Genomic DNA, 26,506 nt, shown 5'->3' on the forward strand with positions numbered 1-26,506 from the left:
GGACCTTCCTTTGGCTCAGTTGTAAGCAGGCTTTTATTTACGTTTATTTGTGAGTTAGAATGCATTAGAAAAAAAATACATTCGTCGTCATGTCTTTTATAATGATTGTGAACGATTCCAAAAAAAGTACCGTTACCCTTTAAGAGTATGGAAGTATAATTTTGTTCTTACATTTTTATTATGTCCTAATCTTTATTGCAGTTTTATTTCAACTTTTTAAAAACATTAATACAACTTATTCTGACTTATTTGTGAGGGAAAGCTCAAACTAGTGATGTCACTGCCAAAACATGAAAATATGGCACCGCTTTAAAGGAATGTTTACAATGAAAACACAACAAAAAATACAATTAGAGCCAATATCCTAGAATTTTCCCACCAAAATTTGTGTGAATTAAATTATTCTAAAATATATAAACCTATTATCGATTAACAGTTATGGCACACAATTATTTATTTTCTAGGGGTGTGGGAAAAAATCGATTCGAATTCGAATCGCGATTCTAACATTGTGCGATTCAGAATCGATTCTCAATTTTAAAAAATCGATTTCTATTTTTAAATTTTTATTTTTTTTTTAATTAATCAATCCAACAAAACAATACACAGCAATACCATAACAATGCAATCCAATTCCAAAACCAAACCCGACCCAGCAACACTCACAACTGCAATAAACAGAGCAATTGAGAGGAGACACAAACACGACACAGAACAAACCAAAAGTAGTGAAACAAAAATTAATATTATCAACAACAGTATCAATATTAGTTACAATTTCAACATAGCAGTGATTAAAAATCCCTCATTGACATTATCATTGGACATTTATAAAAAATTTAAAAAAGAACAATAGTGTCACAGTGGCTTACACTTGCATCACATCTCATAAGCTTGACAACACACTGTGTCCAATATTTTCACAAAGATAAAATAAGTCATATTTTTGGTTCATTTAATAGTTAAAACAAATTTACATTATTGCAATCAGTTGATAAAACATTGTCCTTTACAATTATAAAAGCTTTTTACAAAAATCTACTACTCTGCTTGCATGTCAGCAGACTGGGGTAGATCATGCTGAAACCTTATGTATTGAATGAATAGAGAATCGTTTTGAATCGGGAAAAAAATCGTTTTTGAATCGAGAATCGTGTTGAATTGAAAGAAAAAGAAAAAAAAAGAAAAGATTTTGAATCGAATCGTGACCCCAAGAATCGATATTGAATCGAATCGTGGGACACCCAAAGATTCACAGCCCTAATATTTTCCCAACTGATATAGCACCATATTAAAAACAAGTACATTTGTTTAGTTAGTTTTTTCCAAGCATTCACACGATGACAGTTCAGCATCTAAAGAACACACAGTTGAGCACCACGGCGTTACCAACCCAACAGTCCTATCATGACAATTACAGTTACAGTACACTCTCAGAAGCCAACATGGCTTTGTTGAAAAGCTCTGTAATTGTACATCTGTCTGACAATGTTGTGTTTTTCTACAGTTGGAGGCCTCTTTTTTAGTCCCACTCAGTTATGTTAGAGTAAACCCAGCCAGCTCAGCCTCTATTGTTTCCAAACAGCTACTGTGTTTCCTGTGCCACTGTGCGAGCAGGCTTGTGTTTGCCGCACGTTTCCTAAATTGCTTTGTTTTCACAGGAAGTGACAAACGTCAAGTAAAGCCTGCCGAGTATTGTCTGGTGTGAAAGTCTGATTGTTTGTGTCCAGTTGTTGGACATGTCACCGCCTTTGGAGGCTAGTGATCGATCGGTGAGGACAAGTCTCAAATAGGTTTAGGTTCTGATCTTATGCAAAATGTCGGGTAGGGTTTGGTAGGATATGTGTGGTCTTCTTAGTAACAGATTTTGAATACTTTAACGTCCCTAAATGACCCCAGCTGATGGGACTTTTGTAAATGAGGCAACCCATGTGGGATCAGAGCAACCCCTCCATATCTGGAAGCACTGTATGGAGCCATCACATTGTCCCTCTGCTTGGTTTACACAATCTTTTGTTGTCTTTGAAACACACTTGTGGGTAACCTGCTTAGCAAAGGCTGAAATGCAATCCCCGGTGAGGTCATCTTAGGAATGCAACTGTGATCTGATATCTAATTGCTTCAACTACTATATTGTTGTATTTTATTGTGTGAGATGCTGGTGAGCTGACTCTATAACAGAACGTTTGCTGTGAAAATAAATAGTTAAAACAACCACAAGACGTCATCCTAGGCCTGGGTGAAATACCAAATGTATTGATCTTTTTTTTTCTACTGCAGGCGATTTAAAAAATTAAAAAATCTACGTTTTTTCTGCTCTTGCTTGGCCATATTGTTTGCCACCAGGAGATTCCGAAGCTTTCGCTGTCCGTCTTGTTTCCTTCGTGGAAATTCACACACCCAGAAAAATGCTAATGCTAACACAAGAACGAGACGTTTGTGCCAAAGAAAAGAAAAGTGCTATCAGTGGTTTCGTTTTGTGGCAACAGACGTGGAACAAATGACTGCACGCTGCAAAGTTTGTTTAAAAAAAGGCAGCAGCACAACACACTTATTCCAGTATCTGAAACAGCATCTAACCGAGTGCGGGAAATGTAACTCTTTACGAGGCAAACGAGACTGCAACAACAAATAAACTCACAAGGTACCATGTATAATGAGAAAAAAGCACAATGCCCAGAGCGTTCACTAAAACAATCACTCTGCACATCATTAAGATGTGGGGCACATAAAATGGAAAATCCTGCGTTTATCCACTTACTAAAACTATAGTCCTCTTAATGTTTTACTTGATTATTCATTTGCATGCAATGTACAGTACTAAATTTTTATTTACAAAAGTATTTTATTCAAGACAAAAGTTTTAAGTTCGCACTTTATTGGTCTGATTGATTATTATTGATTATTACTAGAGATGTCCGATAATGGCTTTTTTGCCGACATTTGATATTCCGATATTGTCCAACTCTTAATTACCGATTCCGATATCAACCGATACCGATATATACAGTCGTGGATTTAGCACATTATTATGACTAATTTTGTTGTGATGCCCCGCTGGATGCATTAAACAATGTAACAAGGTTTTCCAAAATAAATCAACTCAAGTTATGGAAAAAAATGCCAACATGGCACTGCCATATTTATTATTGAAGTCACAAAGTGCTTTTTTTTTTTTAACATGCCTCAAAACAGCAGCTTGGAATTTGGGACATGCTCTCCCTGAGAGAACATGAGGAGATTGAGGTGGGCGGGGTTGGTGGGGGGGGGGGGGGGGGGGAGTATATTGTAGCGTCCTGGAAGAGTTAGTGCTGCAAGGGGGTTCTGGGTATTTGTTCTGTTGTGTTTATGTTGTGTTACGGTGCGGATGTTCTCCCGAAATGTGTTTGTCATTTTTGTTTGGTGTAGTTTCACAGTGTGGCGCATATTTGTAACAGTGTTAAAGTTGTTTATACGGCCACCCTCAGTGTGACCTGTATGGCCGTTGACCAAGTATGCCTTGCATTCACTTGTGTGTGTGAAAAGCCGTAGATATTATGTGACTGGGCCGGCACGCAAAGACAGTGCCTTTAAGGTTTATTGGCGCTCTGTACTTCTCCCTACGTCCGTGTACACAGCGGCGTTTTAAAAAGTCATAAATTTTACTTTTTGAAACCGATTACGATAATTTCCAATATTACATTTTAAAGCATTTATCGGCCGATAATATCAGCAGTCCGATATTATCGGACATCTCTAATTATTACTATTTATTGATATATTTATTGATTTATTGGAGTTTATTTTCATGAAGTGTGCAATGCCACATATTTCTTTACAAAAGTATTTTATTCAAGACAAAGGTTTTAGGCATTTTATTCATCTCAATGTTGGAGATTATTTATTTGCCTCCATGTTTGTTAGCAGAAGCAATATATTCAAGACAGAAGTATTGCCTTCCATTAGAAGCCCCTAATTTAGTTCTTCCAAAAATGATTCCATAAAAAGTACAATTTATATCTGGTCTAAAAGGAACAACAGTATACAAAATTGAATTTTTCTAAGAGTAAAATGCAGTGTATGCAGTGTCATTTCGAACTATTGTACTAGTTTTGATCAAATAAAAGAAAAACCTGTTTTGAGTTATCTGTCACTTTCATTCATTAACCCAGCATGAGACTTTAAACTGTTTTTAACTTTTAACTTTTTAACTGCTTTGTATCTAACTGTTCTTAGGGTAATCTTCAACTGTGCTTGTTTTTAAAGGGCTTCATAAATAAAGTTGGTATGGTATGGTATAGTATTGGTTTCTTTCAAAAAGTAGTTAAAAATCTTAAATAAATTTTTTTGTGAAAAAATCTGAAGATTTTATCTTTAGGCCATATTGCCCAAGCCTATGTCATCTGTTACCTCAGTTACCCAGCTTGAATCAACACAAAACCAAATAGACACAGAGTGCGAAAGACAACACACAGATGTGACTTCACTTCACTTTCCAGTGTAGGGCCAAAACCGTACACGCGCCCTCACACCCGCTGCCAAAAAATACATCAAATCTCCTCTGAAAAGCAATCTGTCAGCAGTGACGGCATTGCAGCATCACAGTAGTGAACCGTCTCATCGCTGTTGTAGCCAGTTTTGCTGCAGGCTATCATTGCAAAAACACGCCCACACCAGCCTGTCTTGTTTTCAAAAGGCAAACTCAGTTTTCGCACCCTCGGGTTGTGTTTTTTTGAGGAATGACAAACCGTCGGACGTCACGGTGAATCATAACAATGGTAGAAGAGCAGTTAAGGCTGAGGGGCTTCAGGTTTGATCCACCTGACCGGCCTCAGCATGTGGGTGTGAGCTTCCAAGCACTTAGTTCTCCAGTGTTTCGCCAATAGTGTGTGCTTCTACTGATGGGTTAGGAAGTCTAATTTGTTGAGTACCTATTAGAGATGCGCGGTTTGCGGGCACAACCGCGGAGTCCGCGGATTATCCGCGGATCGGGCGGATGAAATTAAAAAAAATAAGATTTTATCCGCGTGCGGGTCGGGTCGGGCGGATCAATTAGATTTTTTTTTTTTTTTTTTTTTTTTTGCGGGTGGCAGTTAAACCAATTCGGAAATATACATACATAGTTAAATGTTGTTACCCACATACGAAAAACGAGCAGGCACCTGCTGCATATGCCACAACAGAAGAAAAAAAAAGAAAAGAGATGGACACTTTTACGGAGCGGAGAAGGGACGCCTCGCCGGGGTCCGGGACCGAGGCCCCTTCCCCCGAAAGGGCCCCACCGGGAGCCGTAGCTGAGGCGATCCGCGAGAAGGGCCCGACGCACGTCCAGGGTCACTACCGCGCCCACCGCACCGACACCCCGCCTCGTCCGCCTTCGCCGCGGCCGGCGTCACGCGCAGCAGGTAAGCAGCTTACCTGCCCGCCACCCCCGTGGCCGGGGGCTCGTAACATGGGTCACTCCGCGCGCTCCGCCCGCGCAGCTTACCTGCCCGCCACCCCTGTTGCCGGGGGCGCGTAACAGGGGTCACTCCGCGCGCAGTGCGCTCAGCGCGGCTCCCATATGATTGCGCACTGGTGTGCCTCTGGGTCGTGACAGCGTGGCACGCGAAAGACTGTACTGCATTGGATCAGTCTCCTTTCTTTAACAGGCAAAAGCTTTATAACCTCACCATACCTGCCAACTTTTGAAATCAGAAAAACCTAGTAGCCAGGGTCCAAGGGCCGCAGGCCCCGGTAGGTCCAGGACAAAGTCCTGGTGGAGGGTTCAGGGCTTCGCCCCCCGACGCAAAATGATTATTAGCATTCAGACAGGTTAAAATGTTGCTAAAACCATCACTTTTCTATCAGTCACAGTGACTTTTCAAAACAAAAATATTACAGCAAAAATCATATGGGTTGATTGACATGTTTATTCTGTAAGCTAACTTCAATAGTTTGAAATTATTTTGACAGTTAATGCCAGTTATCCTGTCAACCTTTCACAAGACTTCAATTTGTTAATTGAAAGTATAAACAGTATAAACACTTTTTACAGTAAACAAATGGTAAAACAGTACTAAACAATTCCATAAAAAAAAAAATTGGTGTCATTATTAACTTTCTGTCCAAGCTTGTATAATCTACTGCCTTGTTCAATTGTAAAAAATATTCTGTGCCTAAAATTCACATTTCTATCACAATTATCATACTGTAAACATGGTAAGCTAACTTCATTAAAATTAATAGTCCTGTCAATAGCATGGAATTACAATTCAAATGTAGTTTTTTTGTAAGCCTTTCAAAAGAATTCAAAATATGAAAAATTAATGAAAATTAATTTAAGCCATCAGACACTTTGAAAAGTGGCACATCACATCTCTAATGTAATCATTTGAACTTTTCAACAGAAATAGCACTGCAAAAATATTAAGGACATACTTTTGTATTTTGGTAGTTATGCTGTCAACATTTAACAAGATTTCTTCAACTTGGACTTGAAAGCATAAATAGTATAAACACTTTTAACAGTATGTCGTGCTGTGAAATACAGCCGACAGGATTGCGCACCAAACACGAGGCAAGGCCAAAGCGCATGCAGGTGCAGGAGAAGAAAGGACTTCTTTCATTTAAGGTTTGTGATAAACCATCAAACTCATTCGTTAAAAGGACTCTATAGTAATATAAAGCGAATTTTTCTGGACATTATCATGCAAGAAAAGTTTATTTTTGGGACCGCGATCACCGCGTAATGATTTTCAAAGGTTGCATTACAAACATGTAACTGTCCCATGTGATCAGCCAGTGCGATTGGAAGTCCATGCTCAATTATTGCCTCCGTAAATAAAACTTCGGCATTTAATCACATCCAAAGAATCTGTTTGGGCGACGAAAAACGTTGAAAGTTTTCCACTTGTATCGCTAGCAACGGCATTAGACTTGTGTTTTTTTGTCCCAAAGTGGTCTTTTACATCGCTAATTCCTCCGTGTCCGATCGAAAAATCTTGTCTGCACAAGGTGCAATTCGCGTAGTTTTCACCCTTTTTTTTTTAAATTAATGAAAAACCGTATTTTTTATCACTGCACCCGTAACCCGGAATAGGTTGATGAAAACCGTACGAATTACGGGAAAACCGGAGTAGTTGGCAGGTGCCTCACTAATGCCTTGCATCGTCTATATTAGATGTACCGGGCGGATGGCGGGCGGATGCAGTTCTGATCAAACGTTACATCGGGTGGATGGCGGATGGTTGACGACTTTCTGATGCGGTTGCGGATGAAATATTTGCCTATCCGCGCATCTCTAGTACCTATATATTTATTGTAGAAAAAACATTTGTAAAATCCCATTATCATACAGGCTGAGTATGTCTATTACCAATACAATTACAATTACTAAATAACAACATTACATACCTGACCCCTCTTTGACACTTCTCCTCTCAGAGCCAGGAAGAGCGGTCTCCACTTCCAACTTCCCAAAGCGAAGAACATACCCATTCATCAGCTTTTTGGGGGAGATGCTGGCTGATCCCCCAGAAGAAGACCTCTCTCTGTGAGCTTTAATTTGGCCTGCCTTATTAGTCCTCTCCAACGACTTGGAGCGGCGTTCCGCCCGCCTCTCTGCACTCCGCAGCCCTCTTTGTAAGTAATGTAAAGGTGTGCTGGACCACGAGTCGTCGCCACTGAGCCACCCTCGGCTCCCCAACCTCCTGGCTAAGTGTTCATGAGAAGAAGTGCAGGCCTTCGGGCTGCTGCCTAGTGTCACAGACCTTCCTTTTAGATCGCTATGCTCCGTACTTTCTTCCAGGATGGACTCAGAGCTAGACCCAAGGCTCATGGGGTTCTGTAGGGCTTCCATGTAGGATTTCCTGAAAAGTCTTCTGCTCTCAAAGACTACAGAGTCTCTTGGGTGTCGTCTACGAGGGCTTGGATTGCTGAGGTCTGTACTAAATGAAAGCATCTTCGATGCTTGTCCTCTCTCTCTCCCACCAAAGTTCTCCCGTCTGTGCTCTGTCCCACAATCTTCACTGGGACTGATCTGAATGACAGGAGTTGTTATGTCTACTCTACTTGTGCTATGGCTATTGCTGCTGGCATCCGTGTGGCTTATGTTTGGCGAGACGGGCTCTGAGAAGGTTAAGTCTGCTCCCTGAGATTGGAGGGACTCCCTGGAGCTGCGGTGGCTGTCCAGGGTGCCCGTGGAGCCGCTGGTGCTGCATGCGCTAAGTTGGCCGCGAAAGCCCCCCCTGCTGCAGTGCGCTTGCATGACAACTTCTGCCGTGTTGCTGACAAAGGGCGGGTTGACCACGTTCTTCCACGGGGTCCTGTACACCGACGTACCGGTCGTGAGCAGGCAGTTCTGTAGCGGGTGCAGGTTCCGTTCAAGTGTTACATTCTGCAGGAACTCAGTGGTGAAGACGCTGCCATACATGCTCTCCGCAACAGAGATCTCCACGATAGCCTGTCCGCTGGACGACAGGCATTTTATCACAAGTTTGGCTGTCTTTCGCCCTAAGGGTACAACTTGTAGGTAGAAGTCTCCTTGCTTTAGTCTCACTTTGTGCAAGGGGCACAGCTGCAAGACCACTTTGTCGTGGATGCAGAGAGGCCACCCTTCATGATAGAGCAGCAGTCCTCTAAACCTTATCTGTGAAAGAAGAGAGGTATCATTAATACCCACTGCCATAAAACCTTGCTTATGAGACGTGCATCACGAACTGCAGCACATATTTAGATGTAATTGAGAGGCACTACACACGTGAGCAATCACTTGAACTAACTATTATTTTTAAGAGGAAAACCTGTCTAATCAGGCCTGGTTGCACAGCAACCGCAATTCAACTCTTCAATGTGACGAAATACAACAACAGACATCAAAAGCAATCGCATCTTGTTTGATCGTGAGCAGAGAGGCTGTGGAGAAGAGCTTCTAAAGTTCCCTGCTGTACAAAGACTCCCACGTAAAGCAGGTTGTTCTCGGGGGCTAGGCTTGGGTGAAACTATCGCTCTGCGGCTATCATCATAGTGTAATCACCAAAGGAGATGAATGCAGAGGGAATTAAAGTTGCATTGCTTTGGAGAATATTTAGTTTCACATGGGACCATGGCAGCCTCTCAAACAGACCACAGCTATTCGGAAAAAATTGTGGCTTTTCAACTTGCATGCCATTGCTCTATTTCCTCTTCCCTTGCAACCATGATATTCAAGGTTCAAGGTTCAAGGTTCAAGGTTCAAGGGTTTTATTCGTCACTTGCAGAATACACCACAGTGAAATGCTTTTTTCCATGCTCTTCAGATATTGCGTACAGTGGGATCCAAACACTAGTTGCTGAATCTAATACACGAAATACAAAAATACAACAATTTGAATGGCTCTGATGTACATTAATTACAAGACAATAAGTTGCACAATAAGTCCCAGTAGTTATGGTAGAAGTATCAGTAAAAGTAAAAGTACAGTAGTCACATACAGTACCAGTGCAATATCAAATAATATAACAGTATATACAGTATACACAGTATATACAGTATAGGAAGTAATAAATATTAAGGTGTCCACAGTTCTTTTGGCAGTTGAGTTGAGTATTCACACACAGCCACACTGTTCTCACATTCCTCTGCATTTGTTAGTCTTTCTTATCACCACTTTGTATAACTGAGTAAGTACGTCTAAATTGAACAAGGAGCGTTCATCAAGAGGAAATCTCTATTAGTCTGCTGAAATCTTATACATTTGACCACTCACACAAGTTTCTTGTTGGATTATCTGGAGGATCCTCTTGGCAGGAAGCAAAAAGTCAATGAAGCAGCGGAGGCCGTCACCACGGTACTGTCTTTCAACCACGCTGAAAAGCTGCCACAGGACGGTGGAGGCGGTAGCGCTAAAGGGGTGGTAAAGGGCAGACAAGGTGCTCTGGATGCAGTTGTCCAAAGACTCAGCGTCCTGTGTCAAACACAGAAATGTGAAATGTTAAACGTTACACAAAGTAGACCTCAAGGTCCCCTAATGTGCAAACTTGACTTTTTTACGATATCTTGTGCGGTCATCTCACCAAACATGATAAAACCTATTATCTCTCTCACTGGATCCCCCTACCTCACAGGCTTGCACTCCCCAACAAGTCCCCTATGCTCATCTGCTGCCAACCTCTTGAGAGCCTTTAGCTTCGCTGCCCCCTCCCTCAAGAACTCCCTTCCAGTTCCCACTCGTAACTGCACCAACCTGTCAACTTTCAAGACTCATACTAAGACCTTTTTATCTAGCATTTAATCTCCAATGCTTTTACTTTATTCAATTCCAAGTTGTTAAGTACAAACCCTGTTTCCATATGAGTTGGGAAATTGTGTTAGATGTAAATATAAACGAAATACAATGATTTGCAAGTCATTTTCAACCCATATTCAGTTGAATATGCTACAAAGACAACATATTTGATGTTCAAACTGATAAACATTTTTTTTTTGTGCAAATAATCATTAACTTTAGAATTTGATGCCAGCAACACGTAACAAAGAAGTTGGGAAAGGTGGCAATAAATACTGATAAAGTTGAGGAATGCTCATCAAACACTTATTTGGAACATCCCACAGGTGAACAGGCAAATTGGAAACAGGTGGGTGCCATGATTGGGTATAAAAGTAGATACCGTGAAATGCTCAGTCATTCACAAACAAGGATGGGGCGAGGGTCACCACTTTGTCAACAAATGCGTGAGCAAATTGTTGAACAGTTTAAGAAAAACCTTTCTCAACCAGCTATTGCAAGGAATTTAGAGATTTCACCATCTACGGTCCGTAATATCATCAAAGGGTTCAGAAAATCTGGAGAAATCACTGCACGTAAGCAGCTAAGCCCGTGACCTTCGATCCCTCAGACTGTACTGCATCAACAAGCGACATCAGTGTGTAAAGGATATCACCACATGGGCTCAGGAACACTTCAGAAACCCACTGTCAGTAACTACAGTTGGTCGCTACATCTGTAAGTGCAAGTTAAAACTCTCCTATGCAAGGCGAAAACCGTTTATCAACAACACCCAGAAACGCCGTCGGCTTCGCTGGGCCTGAGCTCATCTAAGATGGACTGATACAAAGTGGAAAAGTGTTCTGTGGTCTGACGAGTCCACATTTCAAATTGTTTTTGGAAACTGTGGACGTTGTGTCCTCCGGACCAAAAAGGAAAAGAACCATCTGGATTGTTATAGGCGCAACGTTGAAAAGCCAGCATCTGTGATGGTATGGGGGTGTATTAGTGCCCAAGACCTGGGTAACTTACACATCTGTGAAGGCGCCATTAATGCTGAAAGGTACATACAGGTTTTGGAGCAACATAAGTTGCCATCCAAGCAACGTTACCATGGACGCTCCTGCTTATTTCAGCAAGACAATGCCAAGCCACGTGTTACATCAACGTGGCTTCATAGTAAAAGAGTGCGGGTACTACACTGGCCTGCCTGTAGTCCAGACCTGTCTCCCATTGAAAATGTGTGGCGCATTATGAAGCCTAAAATACCACAACGGAGACCCCCGGACTGTTGAACAACTTAAGCTGTACATCAAGCAAGAATGGGAAAGAATTCCACCTGAGAAGCTTAGAAAATGTGTCTCCTCAGTTCCCAAACGTTTATTGAGTGTTGTTAAAAGGAAAGGCCATGTAACACAGTGGTGAACATGCCCTTTCCCAACTACTTTGGCACATGTTGCAAAAAAAAATTAAGTTTATGAGTTTGAACATCAAATATCTTGTCTTTGTAGTGCATTCAATTGAATATGGGTTGAAAATGTTTTGCAAATCATTGTATTCCGTTTATATTTACATCTAACACAATTTCCCAACTCATATGGAAACAGGGTTTGGAAATTAAAGTTTTTAAGTAAATTACTGTTATTTCTTTACGCATTACTTTTTTTCTTTTTTTTATTGAAAAGTGTCTTAAAGTTTAAAACATTTTTTTTTTTCTAAATCAAATTATTATCTAAAAAAAAAAAAGTCATTATTTATGAGAACTTGTTTGCTTCATTTGTGAGTAAAAAGGCAGGCTAATGATCGCCCTTTGAAGTTGTGGGTTTTCATGATGTCAAAAAGGAAAAACCTCATTCTTCTAGATGCGCTTACAACTGTTGGAAACCAACTTTAGTAAAAAAAAACAAAAACAGGCTTTGGGACAAATTTATACCGGAGCTCTGCAAACTATTCATCAGTCAGCTACAGAAGTGGGAGTTTAATCATTAGTTTTTTCTCAGTAATTAGGTTAAATTTGAATTTCCCCTCGGGGATTAATTGTCAGGACTTGATCTTGGGTGTTTGCTTTTCCGGGATGCAGCGGAAAGTTGGCACGGGCGAGACGGGAATGAAGGTACATGATTTATTTAAACTATCAAAAAAAAGGAATAAACGAAAAGCGCGCACAAGGGCGGAAGTACAAAACTTGACTATAAACACAAAACTTGCACAATGGCAGAAACTATGAACAATTAAACAAAACTTGCAAACTATGGCTTGAATAAAGAAAACTTACTTGGCATGGACAAAAAAGGAGCAGCGTGAACGATGGACATGAAAAAATGGACAGAGCATAAATGTGGTGATGTCGTCAGGACGAACAACAGAAAATGAAAAGCTTAAACAACACAGACATGATTAACGAAAACAGGTGCGTGACTCAAAACGTGAAACAGGTGCGTGACGTGACAGGTGAAAACTAATGGTTGCTATGGTGACAAACAAGAGTGCACAATGAGTCCAAACGTGGAACAGGTGAAACTAATGGGTAATCATGCAAACAAGACAAGGGAGTGAAAAGCCAGAAACTAAACAAAACATGACTTAAAACAAAACATGATTACACAGACATGACAGAGCCCCTCCCTTTAAGGACAGATACCAGATGTCCATAAAAAAATTAACAAGAGTCATGGGAGGGCGGGAGGGGGACATGGCGGTGGGTCGCCAGACCACGTGTCCCCGTATCCACCGGGGCAGAGTTAGGTGGCGGCGGCGAGTGGAACGCCGCTGCAGCAGGAGAGGCGGGCGCCCAGGGAATGGCCACATTCGTGGCCGACTGGGAGGTGGGCGCACTTGGCGTGGCGGGCGACCAGGTAGCGGCCATATCCGTGGCCGACGAGGAGGAAGGCGCGTCGTCATCGTGGCAGGCGTGGGAGCTCGGCGTGGTGAGTCAGGCGGCGAAGCTCGGCGTGGCGCGTCAGGCGGCGAAGCTCGGCGTGGCGCGTCAGGCGGCGAAGCTCGGCGTGGCGCATCAGGCGGCGAAGCTCGGCGTGGGTCTTGGTCTTGGCATGGCGGGTCTTGGTCTTGGCATGGCGGGTCTTGGTCTTGGCATGGCGGGTCTTGGTCTTGGCCTTGGCATGGCGGGTCTTGGTCTTGGCATGGCGGGTCTTGGTCTTGGTCTTGGCATGGCGGGTCTTGGTCTTGGCATGGCGGGTCTTGGTCTTGGCATGGCGGGTCTTGGTCTTGGCATGGCAGGTCTTGGTCTTGGCATGGCGGGTCTTGGTCTTGGCATGGCGGGTTTTGGTCTTGGCATGGCGGGTCTTGGTCTTGGCGTCTTGGAGCTGCGACTGGCGGCACTTGGCGTCTTGGAGCTGCGACTGGCGGCACTTCACGTCTTGGAGCTGCGACTGGCGGGACTTGGCGTGGAGGGTCTTGGTCTTGGACTTGGCGTGGAGGGTCTTGGTCTTGGACTTGGCGTGGAGGGTCTTGGTCTTGGACTTGGCGTGGAGGGTCTTGGTCTTGGCGTGGAGGGTCTTGGTCTTGGCTTGGCAGTGCTTGGCGGCGTGGAGCTGGTACCAGAGCTTGGCATGATGCGGCTAGGCGTGGTGCGGGTACTGGAGTCTGCCGTGGAACTTGGCGTGGTGGAGCTGGTGCTAGCCTTGGTGCGGCAACTGGTGCTAGCCGTGGTGCTGCGACAGGTGCGGCGACAGGTGCTAGCCTTGGAGCAGCTAGCCGTGGTGCTAGCCTTGGAGCAGGTGGAGGTGGCCTAGCTGGGGGTTGCGGCTTGGCAGGTCGGAAGACTGGTGAGGGCGGTCGTGCTGGAGGCTGTGGCTTGACGGGTCGGAAGACTGGTGAGGGCGGTCGTGCTGGAGGCTGTGGCTTGACAGGTCGGAAGACTGGTGGTGGCGGCCGTGCTGGAGGCTGTGGCTTGGCATCGTGATGCTGAGCCACCCCACCTGAACAATTCCCAGCCCTAGCCCCCCCCTCAAGGGGCGGATACCAGACGCGCTCCCTGCGGTCTGGAACTCTCTGTGGGGGTGGGCGGAGGAGGGCAGAAACTTACCCATTAAATTGTCCAAATTGTCTTTTTTGTACCTGGGATTGAGTGGGTGAAAAAAAATTGTTTTGTGTCTTGGGTGTGGCTTGAGTCCTGGGGAGCGGGGAATCAAAAGAAAAAGAATTCAGGAAAAAAAATCCTGGTCTTTGACGTCATCCGGGCGAAGCCGGGCTGCTGCTTGCTTCCGCCCGTAGGGGGAGGGGCTTGTGGGAGCGGCGTGTCCTGCTGGCTCACGGAAGTTCTACCTGACGTCCTTCGTCGGGAGCGGCGCTTCCGGCACTGCTGCGCTGCGTCCTCCCATTCCTGGGACCAAATGGAGTTTCTGTACTCCACGGAGGAGTAGCGCCGAGTTTCCTCCTCCATCGCGCACAGGACCGCCCAAGAAGCCTCGTCGAAAATGTCCAACTCTCGTGCGGAAAAGCGAGTCTGCTGACGACCTACTGTCAGGACTTGATCTTGGGTGTTTGCTTTTCCGGGATGCAGCAGAAAGTTGGCACGGGCGAGACGGGAATGAAGGTACATGATTTATTTAAACTATCAAAAAAAAGGAATAAACGAAAAGCGCGCACAAGGGCGGAAGTACAAAACTTGACTATAAACACAAAACTTGCACAATGGCAGAAACTATGAACAATTAAACAAAACTTGCAAACTATGGCTTGAATAAAGAAAACTTACTTGGCATGGACAAAAAAGGAGCAGCGTGAACGATGGACATGAAAAAATGGACAGAGCATAAATATGGTGATGTCGTCAGGACGAACAACAGAAAATGAAAAGCTTAAATAACACAGACATGATTAACGAAAACAGGTGCGTGACTCAAAACGTGAAACTGGTGCGTGACGTGACAGGTGAAAACTAATGGTTGCTATGGTGACAAACAAGAGTGCACAATGAGTCCAAACGTGGAACAGGTGAAACTAATGGGTAATCATGCAAACAAGACAAGGGAGTGAAAAGCCAGAAACTAAACAAAACATGACTTAAAACAAAACATGATTACACGGACATGACATTAATAAAGTATTTCTGATTCTGATTCTGACCTATCATGATGATGCTGTAAAAATGTGATTGTAATGCATTGTAGTTCACATATACTAGCTTTTCTAGTATTGCTAACATTTGTGTCCTCCTGTCCCGCTTTTACATGTGAATCTGAGTGTGGATGGTGTTCTGGGTGTATCCCGCCTTCCGCTCGAGTACAGCTGGAATAGGCTGCAGCTTGACAAGTAAAAAGACGACTCACTTGAGGCTTTAAAAAAAAAAAAAAGCGCCTCTCATGTTGCGACCACTGTTTGTACATTGATGTTACATCGATGATGTCGTTCACAACAACACAAGCAGTGATTGTCTCGACATTGTACCGGACACATTATTTTCCCAAACAAATGTTCCTTCTACTCTTAATGACAACATTTCAATTACATTTATGTCAATTTCTGTGATATTCTGCATTTAACAGCGGGTTCCGTTTTAAAAGCAACTATGATGACATCCTAAACTTATAGTAGGCATGCTTTTTTCCCCCACTCATTCGCTCCTCAACTGTTTCGCCGTCACAAGCTCGGGAATTTGCATGCCCGTTGCATGGCCCATTATTAGTTTTTCGATTGTTATATTTTCATAATCATGAGATGCTATAATCGAAATTGAAACCCAAATTCGATTAATTGTACAGTCCTATAATTTATTGAATAAGTGCAGAGATAAAGTGGAGATGTAAAAAGTGGATGAAGTACGTTATTGCACTTCCTGAAGACACACGCTTTGTCGTAGACAGGTGCAGACAAACTCAGCTCGTTAGCATTAAAGCTACAGACATGCAACACGACATGTTTAAGTAAGGCAAAAGCACTTTTAAACTGTCTAAATATCAACATTTTGCTTATATTTTCTGCAACAAATTTACAATTACACAATTATGTACGTGGCAATTAAATTATTCAAAAATAGCAGAATATTGGACCTTTAAGACAAAGGGAAGCTTAAGCTTAATTTACACCAAGCAGTAGATCAGTCTAGTTTGGTATGGTTAGTATTGGTACCATTTTAATCAAGCTCCACCAGATCCTCTTTTACCAACAGTTCCCTAAACGGTGAATCTACACAAACATTGCATGGAATTTGTTTACAATGTTTGCAAGCTGAATTGAACTGTATCCCTTGCTATAGACAGAAACATAGGCTGTTACTGCATATGTTTCTTGCCAAGGTGCAAGCAAAGACTACCGGTACTCATAAAATTTATTAATATTATGTATTTCCTGATAAAAACATAACCCCCAAAAAACAATGTTGACATTTTTGCAGTATTGATAGCATGTCTTGAATGAGCAATATTATAACTGCAGATAAACTTGGTAATTTACTGACTTAACATGATCTCACTTATTTCGGAAGTTATATCTCGATAGGAAACATTAGCCGTGATGCTCTTTCCATCAGACAGAGGGGAAACACCTGGACCAAGTGACGTCACTGTCAGTGGACAAAAACACAAGTGCAACTGGAAAGTACGCCCAGGGCTCCAGGGGAACGTGACCCTCTAATATCAGTGATGTTGATAATTATATGGCCCATGCACGGCCTGACAGGTTAGTGTAGGGCACCGAGATTGATCTGCAGTGGCATTTATGTAAACAGCCCAAGCATGGGTGTCCTTTCAGCAGGGACTCAAGGCCAAACATCCTTCTCCTATCTGTCCTTCCCGAATGGAACACAACAGTGAAAGAGACATCTTCCTCCAGTGATAACCACACAAATAAACAACATAGACATGGAAAGTCCCACAATTTGGCAAATGTATACAGTGTGAACAACATAATTTCCTTTAGATTTTCATGACAATGTGATATAAATCAAAGCATCACATGAGCTCCAGAGGATCGACTCAGACAGTGCCATGTTTCAGCTTTTGTGGGACTGTTGTTCTAAGCAGCTCAACGACGTCTATGAGAGGAGATTGAGTACAGTCGACTGCATTGGTTTACATGCCACAACTCGGCTACAAGGCGCTCATTGTGATCACTGCCTCCCTAAGTGGTGAGCGCAGCACAGGGTTGGTCTGCAGAAACAAAGCGCCCACCTCCATTAGTAGTCACACAGCACTTAGTGGGACAGAAATGTCTCTGGGCCTTAGTCACCCGGCAGGAGAAGAACAACGTGGTGTTTTATGAGGAAAATGCAAACAATGAGAGGAAAGCCTTCATGACACAGCGAAGACGGGTCACTAGGTTCCTATTTAGGTTCCCAAGGAAGAATAAAAGGTGCTAGTATGAACTTGAGTTGATGGATAAATCAAATGCCATGAGCTATATACATCACTCTACAACTTATAACAATGTAATCTTTGAAGGCCTACTGAAATGCGATTTTCTTATTCAAACGGGGATAGCAGGTCCATTCTATGTGCCATACTTGATCATTTCGCGATATTGCCATATTTTTGCTGAAAGGATTTAGTAGAGAACATCGACAATAAAGTTCGCAACTTTTGGTCGCTGATAAAAAAGCCTTGCCTGTACCGGAAGTAGCAGACGAGTAGCGCGTGACGTCACAGGTTGTGGAGCTCCTCACATCTGCACATTGTTTACAATCATGGCCACCAGCAGCGAGAGCGATTCGGACCGAGAAAGCAACGATTTCCCCATTAATTTGAGCGAGGATGAAAGATTCGTGGTTGAGGAAAGTGAGAGTGAAGGACTAGAGGGCAGTGGGAGCGATTCAGATAGGGTAGATGCTGTGAGAGGCGGGTGGGACCTGATATTCAGCTGGGAATGACTAAAACAGTAAATAAACACAAGACATATATATACTCTATTAGCCACAACACAACCAGGCTTATATTTAATATGCCACAAATTATTCCCGCATAACAAACACCTCCCCCCTCCCGTCCATATAACCCACCAATACAACTCAAACACCTGCACAACACACTCAATCCCACAGCCCAAAGTACCGTTCACCTCCCCAAAGTTCATACAGCACATATATTTCCCCAAAGTCCCCAAAGTTACGTACGTGACATGCACATAGCGGCACGCACGTACGGGCAAGCGATCAAATGTTTGGAAGCCGCAGCTGCATGCGTACTCACGGTACCGCGTCTGCGCATCCAACTCAAAGTCCTCCTGGTAAGAGTCTCTGTTGTCCCAGTTCTCCACAGGCCAATGGTAAAGCTAGACTGTCATCTTCCGGGAATGTAAACAATGAAACACCGGCTGTGGTATCCGGCACAACAGTCAGGGGGTGCATTCTACGGCGGGGGTGCGTTATCTGGCACAATACCTGCCGCAATACACCGCTTCCCACCGACAGCTTTCTTCTTTGCTGTCTCCATTGTTCATTGAACAAATTGCAAAAGATTCCCCAACACAAATGTCCAGAATACTGTGGCCACCATGCTGTCCCAAAATGTCCTCTACAATCCGTGACGTCACGCGGAGGCGTCATCATACTGAGACGTTTTCAGCAGGATATTTCGCGCAAAATTTAAAATTGCACTTTAGTAAGCTAACCCGGCCGTATTGGCATGTGTTGCAATGTTAAGATTTCATCATTGATATATAAACTATCAGACTGCGTGGCCGGTAGTAGTGGGTTTCAGTAGGCCTTTGAGTTGCCTTTACTCAGTCAATAACTATGGCGTCACATTAGTGCCAAAAATCCGAGCGCATAAAAACTGTTATCGCGCGCTGATTCTCCACTTCGTGCGCGCGCGACACCTTTTTGCGCGCGCACGGTGCCTTTTTGCGCGCGCGCGGTGCCTTTCTGTGCGCGCGCGACGCCTTTCTGCGCGCTCTCTGTGTACTCCTGGCATCTCTCCTCGCGCTGTCATGTTTCTTTTTGGCACTTTGGGGGCGGGTATGCTTAGACGGACCCTTCTTTCTGATTGGCTGTGAGCATTTTTCATATGACCAATCATTCTCCAGTGTAGCAACGTTGTAGCCATCTTACCTCGGACAGCTAGCCTCAATCATTACATTGATGTCAATGGTACATGTACTGATTAAATTACCATAACTTGGTCGATTTTCGACCAATTTACAAACGGTTTGCCTTGTTACAAATCTTATTACATGTAGATATGACATAGGATGCTGTACCTGTTGAAATTACCTCTTTCGCTTTAAAAGAAAGACTTAATTGTGCAACATAGTTGTGTAGGGTCAGTGTTAGTCAGTTCTCTGATTATTTTAAACTGTTTCAGAATACATTATTAAAAGCTATTTTTAACATTTTAAAATGTATGTTATTGCTGGTGGACCAGTTCTGGCTGAAAGATGTGATTATGGTGTTTGTTGTCTTATTATTTATTTGGGTCACATTTTGTATTACCCTGTATTGTGTTTATGTGGTATGAAATAACCTTCATCAGCGCGCGACATTTTTTTTATCCACTTCTTCCTCCGTAAATCTTGATACATATTGACGATGACCCGCCCTGCTATACTTCTGATTGGCTCTGAGCATTTTTCAGCATTTTTCGCCTGACCAATCAGAAAGAAGGGGCCGTCTAAGCATACCCGCCCCCAAAGTGCCAAAAAGAAACATGACAGCGCGAGGAGAGATGCCAGGAGTACACAGAGAGCGCGGAGAAAGGCGTCGCGCGCGCGCAGAAAGGCACCGCGCGCGCGCAAAAGGGTGTCGCGCGCGCACGAAGTGGAGAATCAGCGCGCGATAACAGTTTTTGTGCGCTCGGATTTTTGGCACTAATGTGACGCCATAAATAACCCTCAGCTTTTTTTTTTTATTATTGTGAGTGGTAGCTTGCAATAGTGTACAATACAGCTGGGCATAATAATCCATTTATTGACCATTAGAAGAACAACAAGCCAAAAACGAGAGTTCTTAGCTTGTTGTCCGAAGCGATTCTTAAAAGCATCATGTTATGATTTTTTTTTTTTTTTTACATTAAAAACACTTCCCTGTTGTCTACATAACATGTAATGGTTGTTCTTTGGTCAAATTTTGCATAGTTTATATGATAATAATATGGTAATAATTTCTTCATGCCACTTTCTGATTGTCTCTGTTTAGTGGGCAACACTTCGACAGTGTCTTCTCCCAGTCATCTATGTTGTAGTTTTAGCGCTTCCATATCAAGTTTACTGACAGATATAAGTTAGAACTATACTTTGTATTAGAAATGGTAACAGTGGAGAATGCATGTGCATGTACGAGCAAGTCTGCCCCACAACAAGAGAATTGAGAAAAATTAGGAACTTTGTGACTACAATTTTAGACTACAATGTCGGACTCACGCAAAGCTCTTTGGGAAATATCTGCTGACGTCACATGTTAGGAAAACATCACAAATTGTACCAATTCCAAACGGCTTGTTTGGAGGAAGTATGAATTAAGGCATAATTGTTTTAAAAATGTCTGCAATGCCTCTATTGTTTAAATTCACATTTTCGAGACTTATACAGATCCCAAATACGCAAAAACAGGTACCAATTGGTAAGAAAAGTTGGTCTTGCATAAAAGGTCCCCTTTATAGGAACACATTGAACAACACAAATTTTGTATTAAATAAATTGGTATCAGTACAAACAATTTGCAGTCAGGTTGTTGTTACGCTAGACTATACTCTCAATGATAGCTAACGTAGTTAGCTAAACTTTGCTAAATCACTGTCATTAACTGACAACAAACATAACTAATGCACGTGCATGTGCGTTACATTGGACATAGTTTACATGCTCAAAGGTAGCAAACACTACATTCGTAAGAACATTTCAAAAATTTGGTCCTAATCCAGATAAAGGCGCACATTGAGGAATTTACTTTCACTGCAGAATCTATATGGGCACTTCTTAGGCCATCCTCCGTGAAGCAGGAAGTAATCTAACAGACGACAAACAAACCTAAATACTTATATTCTTTTTCATAAGTTTAGTCTTGATCGTGGTCTACTTTTTTGATACAGCTGGATTCCATTCGTCTGTGCAGAGGTAACTAATGTTGTGGCCGGTCAGTGTAATGTGCATGTCTCAGCAGAATGACAGCGCTCATCCGTTAGAGCTGAGCACAGAGTAATGCAGACGTTGTGAACGCCTGGCCGTAGAACCTCAACCATGACACAGGACCAGAGTGGGCGTCCCACCCTTTCATGATGCCAGGTCTTTTTGGTAAATGGCTTCCTTTGTAATAGCAGTAATTATTGGCCTCTGGAACCAGGTGGGACAGTTTTAGTCTGCGTCATCAGCAAAACAGCTGTTACAGAGGTGCATGGAAAGTAACGAGATAAAAGAAGGTTGTTTTCTTTGCATGAGAATACGCCTTCAGACAGTATAAGTACAAGGTGGGAAGGACATAGAATGGAAGATGAGCATAAACAAAGGGTGAATCCTAGAGAAGGATTGAGAGAGAGAGAGAGAGAGAGAGAGAGAGAGAGAGAGAGAGAGAGAGAGAGAGAGAGAGACAGAGAGAGAGAGAGACAGAGAGAGACAGAGAGAGACAGAGAGAGAGAGAGAGAGAGACAGAGAGAGAGAGAGAGAGAGAGTGATGGAGGGGTGCTCACACTATGACACATTTAGTGGGTCACAAACACAAAAGGCTGCCTACCAGGCCTCCAGTGGAGCATGAAGCCAACCAGGGGAATGTAACAGGAGAGCCCTGGATCCCCCTAGTACGGTATTGAAAATCTCAAAGGCTGCAGAATGATAACAAAGGCCACAGGTAGCTCAACCTGCCAAGTCGCTAACTAAAGAGCCAAATGGGTCCCTTGGCAGATTTTGATCCGGCATGATGACCATGCATATTTTTGTCTGCTTTCTTAACTGTTTGCCAGTTAGCAGACTACTTCACTGTTCATACTATTATTATTGTTATGCAAATGTGTATAGATCAAAACCAAAATGTTATATGACCTATGCACTACCCCTCTACAAAGTTCTGCGAAAATCCTTTGTGTTCTTTTCAGTGTAATCCTGCTAGCTGTAGCTGAAGTATGTACTATTTCAAAAAGACTGCTGTGAAAAATCTCACAACAATAAAGCTGGCCAAGGATTTTTTTTGCAGTTAACACAAGTAACTCATGACTTCATAGTAAATAAAACATTAGAGGCACAGTATATAGGAAAATGGTGTAATGGTACTGTAAAAAGACATGTTAATAAGGGTTATCTCTGTATGATAAACTTCAACCTTTGAGGGTCACACACATAGTAAGATCAACATTGAAGCAAGTCTGGAGTGGAAAAACTGACCACCAGAGTAGTTTTAGGAAGTCACCACACAACATTCACAATTAGATCTAGAAATAGTTGTAGTAACATGTTTTACAGCATTAACTTCATAAATATCTTGTCCAGATACTTTTAAGCCCTTGAAGATTGAGTACTTCAAATGGGTGTATTTCCGAAATGGTAAGTATGTGAAATATTTAGGACCAAGTGACAGCAGAGCAATGGCCCTATTAAAATGTTTGCAAGTTAGTTATGTTATATTTCAGCCGTTCTAAACACGAAACCCCCCCTCAATTCACTCAGTGCCACTGTCTATACATTTTTAGCAGGGGCTAAAAAATTTGCCCCCGGCACTAGTTTCCCGAATTGTCACTAAATCTAGTGGAAATGTCTATCATTCATGACAGGACCCACAAGAAAAGTCTCAATGATCTATGTTTGAAAACAGACAGAATAGATGGCTATGATTTTGACTGGTCATTTTTGACAAAAACTAGGATTGTACACTGATGAACTCCTTTTAGTGACTTTGACCAAATGAGCCCAAATCAATATCACGTATGCTAAACAATGATATGTTACCAACGATAAATTGCGAAGGATTTTGGGGTATCCCAAAAAATGTCGGAGAATGACGATGACACCCTGAAGACATCCGTATGTCTCTTCTTTTATCAATTACTGTGCCACCTCGTCTTTGTGTGTCCTGCACCCCGTATGACCTTCGACTTGCATAAACCCTGATTTGCGTAGAAATGCAGACCCTATTAAATACTGCTTGTAGCTTGACTGTTTTTGTTTACCAAACCCAAGTTTTCTGGTTAAAATTAAAGCTAAATGTCTTGATTATTCTAATTTTAGTGCTGTGTAATGATATATATATATTTCAAATCAGATTAATCCCAATCAATGAATTTGGAATAATCCTGACTATCCATCCATTCATCCATTTTCTTCCGCTTATCCGAGGTGGTGTCGCGGGGGCAGCAGCCTAAGCAGAGAAGCCTAGACTTCCCTCTCCCCAGCCACTTGATCCAGCTCCTTCCAGGGGATCCCGAGGCGTTCCCATGCCAGCCGGGAGACATAGTCTTCCCAACGTGTCCTGGGTCTTCCCCTTGGCCTCCTGCCGGTCGGACGTGCCCCAAACACCTCCCTGGGGAGGCGTTCGGGTGGCATCCTGAGCAGATGCCCGAACCACCTCATCTGGCTCCTCTCGATGTGGAGGAGCAGCGGCTTTACTCTGAGCTCCTCCCGGATGACAGAGCTTCTCACCCTATCTCTAAGGGAGAGACACGCCACCTGGCGGAAAAAACTAATTTCGGCCGCTTGTACCCGCGATCTTGTCCTTTTGGTCATAACCCAAAGCTCATGACCATAGGTGAGGATGGGAACGTAGATCGACCGGTAAATTGAGAGCTTTGCCTTCCGGCTAAGCTCCTTCTTCACCACAACAGATCGATACAGCGTCCGCATTACTGAAGACGCCGCACCGACCCGCCTGTCGATCTCACGATCCACTCTACACCCACTCGTGAGCAAGACTCCTGGGTACTTGAACTCCTCCACTTGGGGCAAGATCTCCTCCCCAACTTGGAGATGGCACTCCACCCTTTCCCGGGCGAGAACCATGGACTCGGACTTGGAGGTGCTGATTCTCATCCCAGTCGCTTCACACTCAGCTGCGAACCGATTCAGTGAGAGCTGAAGATCCTGGCCAGTTGAAGCCATCAGGACCACATCATCTGCAAAAAGCAGAGACTAGAGATGTCCGATAGCCGATATTATCAGCCGATAAATGCTTTAAAATGTAATATCGGAAATGATCGGAATCGTTTTTTTTTTATTATCGGTATCGTTTTTTTAAATTTTTTTATTAAATCAACATATAAAACACAAGATACACTTACAATTAGTGCACCAACCCACAAAACCTCCCTCCCCCATTCACACTCTTTCACACAAAAGGGCTATTTCTTTCTGTTATTAATATTCTGGTTCCTACATTATATATCAATATATATCAATACAGTCTGCAGGGATACAGTCCGTAAGCACACATGATTGTGTGTGCTGCTGGTCCACTAATAGTACTAACCTTTAACAGTTAATTTGACTCATTTTCATTAATTACTAGTTTCTATGTAACTGTTTTTATATTGTTTTACTTTCTTTTTTATTCAAGAACATGTTTTTAATTTATTTATCTTATTTTATTTTATTTTAATTTCTAAAAAGGACCTTATCTTCACCAGACCTGGTTGTCCAAATTAGGCATAACAATGTGTTAATTCCACGACTGTATATATCGGTATCGGTTGATATCGGTATCGGTAATTAAGAGTTGGACAATATCGGAATATTGGATATCGGCAAAAAAGCCATTATCGGACATCCCTAGCAGAGACCTAATCCTGCAGCCATCAAACCGGATCCCCTCAACGCCCTGACTGCACCTAGAAATTCTGTCCATAAAAGTTATGAACAGAATCGATGACAAAAGGCAGCCTTGGCGGAGTCCAACCCTCACTGGAAACGGGTCCGACTTACTGCCGGCAATGCCGACCAAGCAAGTGTGATCCCACGATAGGTGGAACAAACCCTCCGGTTCCCCTTCTTAAAGAGAGGAACCACCACCCCGGTCTGCCAATCCAGAGGTACCGCCCCTGATGTCCACGCAATGCTGCAGAGTCTTGTCAACCAAGACAGCCCCTGTAGTCTCAGGTTATTACTCGCAGGTATAATTTAGATTAATAAAAAAAAAAAATCCCAATATTTGGACTCAAATGCAATTTTATTGTCAGAATGTCATACATCAACTTTAAAAAAATGTTTTACTTGAATTCAAGCCATATATTTGCTCAAAATTTGGTAACAGTTTTTTCTGGAGTCTCATTGAGGTGTATTTCAAAGTGAAATTTGCAGTTGGAGTTTTCTTACTCATCTTTGCACTGATGTATGCATCGACCTGATTACTGACCACATAACACCCCGGTAACATTGGTAAGATAAAGGAGCATGCACAGTCAAAATAAACTGCGTGATTAATCTACATAGAAACATAATTCATGTGATCATTTTTTAAGATTAATCAAATGAGTTAACTTATTATTTTGATAAGCCTATTTTATTTTAAATCTATTGTGTATAAAGGCAACATCTTGTGACTTTTCAAATACTTCTGTATTTACTGTAATTAATTGACACACAGACCCTGCACAATGGTTTACCCACCTTCCTCATGAGGAAGACACATTTCTCTGTACATTGTATATGGGATACATTAAGATGATTCTGAGTCCTAATTTTATTTATTTCACAATACAATATAATTTACAATCATATTTTTTTTTTGGGGCCCATTCAACAAAGAAAGCCAAAAAGGGGAGGCTTTACTGTGCTGTGGTTCCCAATAAAAGCTGTTTTAACAAGATTCTCACACTAGTTAAGAGAAAGACTTGATTTATGTTGTCATCGGGGCGACTGATGTCTTTGTCTGACAGGATGTCAACAACACTGGCTGCAGGATATTGTTCTTAAGCAGCACGGACTGACCTCTTTGACTCTATGCTTTGGTATTCTACGACATCCCTTCGACAACACACACAGTAACATATATTGTTGTTACAAAAATAAAAAGAACAAATGAAGTTGTTTTGAGAAGTGACAGCTGAAAAAATCTGTTGATTCCTGTGCAGGGTAAGTATACAATGGGTGCATACCAAAACAAGTCAGGAGCTGATAAAGGAAAAGTGGCTTATCAGAGAGCATACAAAATTGTTTACTTCCCTGACACCAGCAGTGATATACAAAGCACTTTGAATATTATTTCTACTGTCACAAGCGTCAAGTAAATACAATTGCCATAACTGTAAAATTCTGTTAAAGATCTTATTATGACCAGAAACATTCAAATTAAATAGGAACCAAACTTTACTCAGTTATTATTGTAATCCAATAGATTTTGAGAGACTGCCAGCCAGTAAACAGCAAATACATTTACTCACAATGTTAAAAAAAATGTGATGTTCTTTTTTTCAGTATAGCAAATAAATGTTCTTCAT

General features: G+C 42.5%; 1 protein-coding gene across 2 annotated transcripts in view; it reads right to left on the reverse strand.

Moving 5' to 3' along the window:
* plekhg4b (pleckstrin homology domain containing, family G (with RhoGef domain) member 4B) overlaps positions 1-26,506 on the reverse strand; it is a 61,527-nt gene that overhangs the window by 34,677 nt on the left and 344 nt on the right. For both annotated transcript variants that reach the window (XM_061954015.2, XM_061954024.2), the window contains exons 2-3: positions 9,708-9,905; positions 7,375-8,608 (exon numbers count right to left, since the gene is read on the reverse strand). In XM_061954015.2, coding sequence (XP_061809999.1) covers positions 7,375-8,608; positions 9,708-9,905 — 1,432 coding nt within the window. The remainder of the gene's footprint in view (positions 1-7,374; positions 8,609-9,707; positions 9,906-26,506) is intronic.

This window comes from Nerophis lumbriciformis, linkage group LG04, assembly GCF_033978685.3.
Source record: "Nerophis lumbriciformis linkage group LG04, RoL_Nlum_v2.1, whole genome shotgun sequence".
Classification (NCBI taxonomy): Eukaryota; Metazoa; Chordata; class Actinopteri; order Syngnathiformes; family Syngnathidae; genus Nerophis; species Nerophis lumbriciformis.